The 9,234-nt window shown below is 55.3% G+C and overlaps 1 protein-coding gene across 1 annotated transcript in view; it reads right to left on the minus strand.

Annotated features, from left to right (window-relative positions):
- KMT2C (lysine (K)-specific methyltransferase 2C) overlaps nt 1-9,234 on the minus strand; it is a 118,880-nt gene that overhangs the window by 20,527 nt on the left and 89,119 nt on the right. The window contains exons 39-43 of the mRNA XM_012733869.1: nt 8,090-8,201; nt 6,249-6,327; nt 4,781-4,844; nt 2,873-3,105; nt 9-520 (exon numbers count right to left, since the gene is read on the minus strand). Of these exons, the coding sequence (XP_012589323.1) occupies nt 9-520; nt 2,873-3,105; nt 4,781-4,844; nt 6,249-6,327; nt 8,090-8,201 (1,000 nt within the window). The remainder of the gene's footprint in view (nt 1-8; nt 521-2,872; nt 3,106-4,780; nt 4,845-6,248; nt 6,328-8,089; nt 8,202-9,234) is intronic.

Raw genomic sequence — 9,234 nt, forward strand, 5'->3', positions numbered from 1 at the left:
CCTCCTGCATGAGCTGGGCGCGCTGCCGCTCCTGCTGCTCCCGCAAGCGCTCCTTGCGCTCCCGCTCCTGAAAGCCTTCGCTGAAGGGGTTGTTGTCATCAAATTCCACCCGCGGGGGTGGTCCGCTCTGGGGGCTGGCGCTTGACACCGGCCCCGAGGTGGGCGTGCAGGTTTTTATAGGTAACTGGGTCACGGTGGGCTGAATCCTGGGGGTGCCAAGGGGGAGGTGAGCAGGGGTGGCGGCTGGCTGCCATCCAGGCAAACCGGGCATCCTGGCAGGGCTGCTGTGGCCGGACAGGACGGCCGGGTGCTGCTGGTGCTGCAGCTGCTGGGGCACCAGGGGGAAGCCAGGCTGGCTCATGGCCGGAGGGGCAGGCGCCGCCCCCAGCGGCGGCTGTGGCTGGACTCCGGGCAGGACCCCCGGTGGGGCCAGTGCACACTGCTGCTGCTGCTGCTGCTGCTGCTGCTGGATCCGGTAATCCTCGATCAGCTCGGCATGCTCCTTCTGCTGCTTGCGGATCTGGACAACGAGAGGCAGCGTTACCGTGTGCACTGCGGTTATCAAGCGGATAAGCCGGCTGCGGATCATGACAAGGTGAAGCCCACACAAACAAAAGCATCACCAACGACCCCTGGCGTAACAGCAGGACTCTACTAATGTCGTCGTGGAATAAAATGTCTGACATATGAAATACCAAAACCACATTTGAAATACTTTCTGAAATAAACACGAAGAAAAGTTTCTGGTCCACGTTAAGTGTCGTAAAGATCACGTGAAGACTGACAGGAATCAGCTATTTGTCAAGTCTTAGAAGTTGGGTTAATGCACTGGGTTAGAAAAACTCCGAACTCAAACTTCATTTAAACCTGACAAAAAACTAGATTGGTAAACCCGAAATCACTGGTCACAGTCGGAGCGAAATCCTGGAGCATGTCCACGGGGGCTGGCTACGAGGTGACTTCCCTCCCCAAACCCCCCATCCCCCACGTGCCCGCAGACATCCAGACCCTGCGTGCTCACACCTCCCGGGAGAAACTGGGGTGGAGGAGGGGACGGCACTGTCCCTCGGTGGCTGAGACATGCAGAGCCGCACACAGCTTCCCTGAGCACCGAGGGGCTAGCAGCTTCTCCGTGGCCTCAGTCCTTCCTGACCAGGCTGCTGGTCGGAGCAGAGGATGCGCCGTGGGCCGAGCACTGAAGCGTGCCCTGAGAACAGCACCTGGAATGTCCACGCCTGGCCTGCCCGGGCAGCATAGCCAGGTTGTGGCAACCACACAGAAGCCAGCGACACGCTCAGTGACTAGCTTCTAGGTAGGGTTTTGCTCCACACGTCTGCAGTAACTAGGCCTTGACCCACCACAGGGAACATACAGAAATATGCTGGAAGGCAGTAACAAAATGGTGAAAACATTTTCTAAGAAATACCTAGCCTTTAACGAGACGATGTGCCACCATGGGAAACCAAAGCTCATATTCTAGAGACTTCCGAGTCTGAGCCCCCCTCATGCTGGCTCGCTGTCCTGGAGGCGGGGCAGCGACCTCCAGGGGCTGGCCAGTGTCCTCAGGCCACGCGGGCCGACCCGGCAGTGCCCCTGCGAGTCAGCGCCCTCAGAGCCGACTCAGAGCCCTCAGCGCTCGCTTCCACTAACGCTTGCGTGACTCTTCAAATGAATTTTAAAAATTCAAATCGACAAAACCAAAAAAGACATTCCGAGATGTACAACTTTATGGACCTCAGCGCGCGGCCGTCAACACAACCGCGGCCCGGGAAGTCAGCCTGAAACCCCCTTGCGGCACGTCATGGTCAGAGCCTGGCCCCCCAGCTCACCCTCGAGAGCGGCGCTATGTGGAGGATGTCAGCGTGGGGCTGCCGGTTGTATCGACAGCTTCTTCTTTCAGACCTTGTTCGGCCGTTTGACCCTGAAGGGTTCTGGGCGTGGCTCCAATTTTTAGAAGCCATGGATACAACTGCTATAAATACTAGGGTTACAGGTCTCTGCACAAACCCAAGTTTTTAGTTCACTTGGGTGAAGACCTAAGACTGGGTCTTAAAGTGTTTTGAACACCACCACTACTTTATTTTAAACTTCTCTTTTTAAATATCATTTTTATTACAGCGCACATGGTGTTTTGAGGAAGGCCTGGTTTCTAATGGAAGGTAACAGCAAAGCAAACGGCCTTATTTTTCAAGAATGAGTCCTTCACACCGTAAGATGCAGCTGTGTTTTAAAATCACAATATTGCGGGCCCTCCCTGGTGGCGCAGCGGGTTAAAGCACAGCACTGAGAGTCTGAAGCCACTTCCGCATGAGTTCGATTCCCGCCTGCCGCCTGCCCCGGAGGAGACCACATGGCGAGCCAGACCTCTCCTGACCCGCCCGCTGCTCCCCTCAGCAGTGTACTTCGTCAATCTGCCTGTTCTGCTCCCCACTCTGTCTCTGGTGAAGCCTCTCACCGTCCCTGAGCCTCTGGCCTGTACCCCAGTTCTATATGAATAAATAAATAAATCTTTAAAAAAAAAAAAATCACAATATTGCAAAGAAACCATAAAATCAACCATGATTTAAACTGTTTCTGAAACGCCTCTAAGAACCTGAGGAGAAGGCAGAGGGACAACTGCGAGTGCAGACCCCCAGGCTCCCCGCCCCGGACGCCCCAGTTTGCGGCCGGAGTGTGGACGGGCGACAGCCCCCGCATCGTGCCGCCACGGCTCTGGCGAGTCGAGGACGGCCGTCCGAGTGGCGGCGTTCCCAGGGCCCTGGCCTGCTGGCACGCTCTGCGCACCACCCGAACCCAGTCCTGCACCCCTGGCAAGGGGCAGGCCGGCCCGGCGCCCCGCTCGCCAGCTGCGGGGACCTTCTGTTTGCGTTACCTGCTCCAGCTGCTTCTGGACCATGCTCTGCTGTTCGGTGACGTGCTTGAGCTGCTCAGCATCCTCTTCTGGAAACTCACGCCCAGCTTTCTTGGCTGTACGCTGCTTAGCTGAAAGGGCCTTCTTAGATTTTCTGTGGGCACCAATTTGTTCTTCAAGGTATTTCTGCTGCATCTGGAGAAGCTGCTGGGTCTCCTGGAGCCACTCCTCATACTGCTTACGCTGAGAGTCATCTGGGGGTAAAACCGAAAGGCCCATCTGTGCTAAGTTTGCTGGGGTCTGCCGAGAGTCCAACACAGTGAGTCACACAGTTCATTTATAAGGAAATGCATCTCGGCCATGACCTTGTCACATATTTTGAAAGCACAATACTGAACTTCAGACCACAATGGACTATGAAGTAGGAGATTTTCGGAAAAATATTCAAGGAAGAGGCAGAGCCGACAGGCCTGAGCAGGTCTCGGGAGGCCTCTGCAGCAGTGGGCTTGCGCCAGGTACGCGCTCACCTACTGGCCCACAGCAGGCCACGTGCTTTGCACGTGTGCGCCAAGCACCCGGGCCTGCAGGCTGTGAAGAGACAGGGCCCTTCCTAGCAGGGCCCGGAGGCGGGTGCGGGAGGGCTGCCCCGCTCTGAGGGCCCCGCGTGCCTGACGTGCCCTGCTCCTCGGCCGGGACTCTCCTACGCTGCAAGGGCGGCAGTCCCGCAGCTTTGCAAAGGGCCGATCGCAATCTATGTCTCGTAAGGAAAGTCTAAGTCACGCAGCGACAGTCCCTTTAACTGGCGTACGCTGTGTGCGCGCGAAACGCCTACGCAAGGAGAGCCCGCTCCTCCTGCGGCTGCCCTCCCTCCGCGGGCCGGGCCGGGGCGCCCCTGCTCCGAGGGCACTTTACTGCGCCGACACCAGGTCCCCGCCCCCCCAGCCCCAAAGGGTTTTCTTATGGTAGTGAAGTTCTGAATAAGCCTTTCTGACTCGCTAGCAAGACAAATGAATATATACAATTCCAAGGACATTAGCTGAAAAATTACATCAATGTAACAGAGTATCGTCATACAGTCAGAATCCAGCCAAAGCCAATGGGCACAGTAAAGCCAGAAAAAGCCAGTTGGTCACAGCAGTTGATTTGTTTTCAATGCAAATATGCTCAAATTATAATAGTAATAATTTATGCAGGGGTAATTTCAAAAGGTCGGACTTTGGGTTTGTTCCTAAACCCAGAAGGTCCAGTACAGGTATGAACTTGAAATCTAATCTAACGAATTTGAAGGGCATTTTTCAAGAACAGGCTTTTTCACAAGATTTCAGAAGTTCTGCTTCTGGTAGAATGAGACCTACCGCGAGGAAAGCCTTTCTGGTTTCTGGAACCAGGAGAGCAGAGGTGAGCAAAATGAAAAATAACGGTGAAAAAAAGTTAGCTAAACAGTCTGAAGATTTCCGAAAGGTGCAGTTTGGGGAGAACTCGGACAGCTATTCTGAACCACCTTGGGGTCCCTGGAGGGAGCGAGGCGGAACTCGCGGGCATCCCGCGCCTCCGTCACACATGCTGCCGCCCACTCTCTGCTAAGCCGCGCCCTGGCACTCGGGCAGCCCGCCGCTGCGGCGACGGGCGGCTGAGCCCTAGGCCGCCGAGTGCCCAGTCTACGCACAAAGCAGCCACGGTACTGGAGAGGGGGACGGCATCTTCCGTGTCGGAGATTCTCTAACTGTAGCTCTTCATGCAGAGAAAGTAAAGCAATGGAAATACATGCCTTGAAGAAGAGACGCTTCACAGGGCAGTGGCGTTTCGTGGGAGAGGGCACTCAGGCTAGAAGGAGCACAGCTAAGCCAACCCCACGTTTTGAGAAGAACACAGATGTAGTGCCAACAAGCAATCCCCAGAGAACATGTAACTTATTAGATTTATACTTACTGACAAAGCCTGGACCAAAATTTGGAGGATTAGGCCTAGAAATCTGATGTGTTATACTGCCATCCTAAAATAAGTAAAATTTACAAATAGGTTTATTCCACATTTCAGTTAAAGGGGAAAAACTTTTAAAAAAGAAAGAAATGGAAGGGGGGACCCTCTAGTTTCCTACAACACCTCTGACTTTTATAAAAAGCAGAATTACTTAGTGTGACAACCGAAAAGCTACAGCTCTCTCTAAACCACTCTGTCGCCTAGATTTCCAGGGAGTGACAATCATGGGTGCAGGAAGGGGTGAGTCACCAAAAATGCAGCCGTAGGCAGGTCAAGCACTTTCAGACCTGGGCAGACGCCCACGCAGAGCCTTGCTGGGGGACAAAATCTACCTCGCCTCTTCTGCAGGGGAGACCTCTGGCCTGGGCGGGTGCCAGGGCTCCCGGGCCCCACTCCCCAGAGCCGAGCCCTGTGTGAGCCGGAGCCAGGGACCCCGACACGCACCAGTAAGAAAACATACACACCGACTCGGCGCCAGCCCTCCTGCTGACTGAGTGTGCCTCCCTGGGTGGGGGCGGGCGTGGGGCCCCGCGCGCCCTGGCAACACTGTGAGGAGCAACGCTAACTGGCAGGCGGTCCCAGCACACACTGGCTCGGTCGTCTGATTTCTGCGGGACGTGCGCTGCATCTAAAGGCGGCCGCCAGTATCACACGCGGCCCCGCCACACTGCGGCGCGGACGGTGTCGCACTTGACATCCGGAAGGCGGGGCAGAGGCTGCGGACTGTCACAGAGGGCTGCAGTGGAGGGAGTTTGGGACTCAGCTAGAGAGTCAGTGCTCCGCCCACGTCAGATGGTGTCTCTCTCGCTTAATTAATGCAAACAATATGCCTATTAGCAAAATAAACGTAAAGCATGGCGGCAGGGCAAAAAAGGAGCCCCAAAGTGTCACACCGTAGGCGGTTCTCGCTTTTCCAGCAGGTACATGGGAAAAAAATCAGTGGAGAAAACATGAAATGAGCAGTTCTGCTGTCCTGGACACTGCGCGACACTGAATACTAATGATTTTTACATTTAAAATTACTCTAAGTGCTAAATAGTACAAACACACACAAAACCAGGACTCCGAGGAGTGAATGGCAGCGCATGACCACAGCTAGAAAATGAATCAGTACTTTCTGTCTAGAGCAGCTTTCCGTTTTAAATATAACGATTCATTCCAGGGTGTAGGTCATGGAAAGGTCTGGAGCTCAAGGTAAGCAAAAGCCAAAAGCCCTGAGCAGCTGGCTTCCCTCCGTGGCCTTCCCATCCTCAAACACGCGCGTCCTTCCCAGCCAGCAGCCACTCTCTGGCCTCAGCCATCCTCGCTTTACAGTGGGAAAAGCCTTCACTCTGCGGGCCGGTGCTGGCGGTCTAAGGCCCCCACTGCCTGCGGCGTCACCGTCAAACGGGCCTGGAGGCTGGGGACGAGCAGATACCTGAGCGAGCGCCTGCGGCGGGAGGTTCTGGCCTTCGCTGTTCTGCGTCCCGGGCACTGCCGGGCCCACAAAGGGGAACCTGCGGAGGAAGCACTGAGCGTCACGTGGCTGCTGCGGGAGCGCGGCTGCGCGGGAGGCCACGGAGTGTCTCACCCGAGCCACCCTCAGGCCCGCGTGAGCTCCCCGATGCTGCAGCAAGGACCACTGTGCCCGCCACCGGGGGCCCCAAGGAGGCCGGCTCGAGGCTGCGACTGTGGTGTTTCGATAAATAAAGTGGGTTTAATTATATGAATTATAAGACTATTTCTAGACCCAACTAGCAGTTTTTGACAGCTTAAGTGTTTTGTGCTCTATACCTCAGAAGATGCACTCTCAGTCAAGAAGTTCCGTTTTTACACATTTCTCTATCTAATGTTAAATAAAATTAAAAAACGCTCACTGACCAAGAAGAAAGCTCGACAGTGGAAAGGACGCAGATAAACATTCTCCCCATCAGCCGCAGTCGCGCCCAGAAGCGCCCCTCGGCAACCAGCCTGCAGGCGGCTCCACGCTGTGGCCTGCGGCCTCCCCCCCGCCTCGCCCCACCCCGTGACAAGCCCTGACAAGGAAGGAGCGGCACTGAGCTCCCCAGGACCGGTGCACGGCCTGGTCAGGGACAGGCTGCCCGTCCGTGGGGCCCCATGGCCCACCGCGCCACCACGAGGCCGGCAAGGCTGCACCTTCTCTCTGGCGCTCACGCAAAGCCCCAGCGCCGCGGCTGGCAGGCTCGTGCTCTGCCTGGCCAGAGGGGAGAACTTTCCTAGGGTCATCTAGGTTAAGGTTCCCTTGAAACCGCCACAGCCACACAGCCTCGTCAAAGCCGCCAGGGAGCAGGCATCTCCGAGTTCTCGCCACGGCATTTCCCATCGTGGGTTTCCGTTCCATGCAGCCTCTGCCTTTGCCTCTGCTTGCTGAGACGCTGCTCGGCAACGAGCACCTTAGAAGCACCGACTCTGCTCTTAGCCGTGTCCCGGGTCCCAAGCACTGAACCAGGATACACCTGAAGGGCTCGGTCACCTAATAAGACTCCTACTTCTACACTGCCTGTGGCGTTTATATCCATTTCCGCCGTAATTCTGACTCTGTCTCCAGGCCTCGGGCCGGCCTGTGATCCTGCCTCCGACAGCCCCACAGCTTTCTCGTGGTCCATAAGCAACACCTAGGCGACCTGCCCCGTGGCTCCTTCTTCCCCCAAAGGGGGATAAATACTCCACCCGCAGCGATTCAGAGCGAGGCAACTCTGGGTCGCCTTCAATGCCTGTTTCCGGTTTTTCTGCTAGCAGCTAAGGGACCGAGAGCATCTGTGCGCCTCTCTGACGTGCCCTCTTGCCAACTGCTCGCGGCGAGCTGAGAAGTGCCCCCCCCCCTCCTCAGGTGGGTAGCATGCCCTCACTGGCTCCAAGAACGATCTTCTTCAACATGCCCCATGAACTACCGCTGGCCTGTTGATCTTCTCATCCACTAGGGCGGGAGATCTCCAGAAGCCCTAGGAGCTCTCGGTCAGCACGACAACTCGTATGTGTTCACAAGAACACATGCTTCACTGCTTTCAATTTCCTGATTAAATAAATTGCTCTTCAAGCTTTCTGGGGAAGTTCTATGCTCTCCTTGAAACTAATGGAAATTAAATCCTAACACTTCTATAGCCTTTTTCAACTGATCGTATTCAGATGACACGAGAGGCAATCTAACGCTTTCTGTGCGTCCCAACAATATGATTTGAGCTACTGAGCGCTCTTCCAAAGACCAGCGCCAACACCGGCGCGTCCCGACGTGAGGAGGCCGCGAGCCGCCCTGCTCACCTGGTCATCACCACCGGCGGCATGCCCATACTGTTCTGTGCCATCACTTTGTTTATGCCTTTTAGGGCCACCATTTTCGCCTTCATTATAGGGTCTGTAATTGCGTCAAAATCTAAAGAAGAAATGTATTTTCCAGTTACTTATTTCACAGTACCCGGCTCAAGTCACACAACAAAGAAGTACTATCTATCACTGATAGGATACAATTTACAGGTCCTCACGCCTTACGATTTTATAATCCCTACCAGAGGCTTCCACAGGAGGGGAGTTAGGGGGCGGCTGAGAGCCCTGTCTCAGTGCAAGCCATGCCTGCAAGCACACGAGTGACTCCATCCCACCAGACTCAGTCAGACTAACTCAGTCGGGATTGTAGCAGTCAGTGATAGGAGCAATGCAATTTTCCTCAGAGAATTTGCACAAGTTGTGAAGCTGTGCAAAAGCACTTCTTCAGTAATCTGACATCAGCCATGAGCGCCTGCAGTCACTTCTACTACTAAGGAGCTCCACAAACTTGGTCATCACTCTTCAGGAGAAAAGCGCATCAGACACCAAGGGCGCACGTTGGCAGGGGACAGGCTGCCGAGACACGGGGCTTCGCAGAGAATCAAAGGAAGAGCCCAGTGGTGAAACTGCTGCTGCGTACAGGCAAGCGGGATTCGCGTGGCTCGTGTCTTTTCTCGCAACGGCCCTTTCTCATTCGGAGGAAGCATCCCAGCTAATGGACGCTTTCAGAGCCCCACGGACTGTGTCCTGGGACACTCAGGTGTGCCTATGCATGGCTGTGATGTCTTTTTAGTCAGTAAGCCGTTAGGAATAGGCTGACGAGCTTTAGAAAATTAAAAAGCAAGCTGCCAAGCACACCACTGTGGCAGCACTGGCAATGACTGCTACAAAGACCTAAACCAAAGAGGGTCTCGCTTCACTGACCGGCATCCTCACGGACCTGAACAGTCTGAGGCTCGGAGCTCTCAATTCTCAGGGTTCACCAGGGAGGCACCCCAAACTAACTGTTCTCACTTTGAAGCTGAGGCGAACAGAAGCAGAGCCTCGGGGCTCCACGGCCAGTGTCACCTGAACGTGCAAGCTCGGCAGCAGTGGAGCGAGCGAGCGAGCGAGCCCGCCCGCAAGCCCGCCCGCAAGCCCGC

The sequence above is a fragment of the Condylura cristata genome, unplaced genomic scaffold (assembly GCF_000260355.1).
Source record: "Condylura cristata isolate star-nosed mole 26May11 unplaced genomic scaffold, ConCri1.0 scaffold00042, whole genome shotgun sequence".
NCBI lineage: Eukaryota > Metazoa > Chordata > Mammalia > Eulipotyphla > Talpidae > Condylura > Condylura cristata.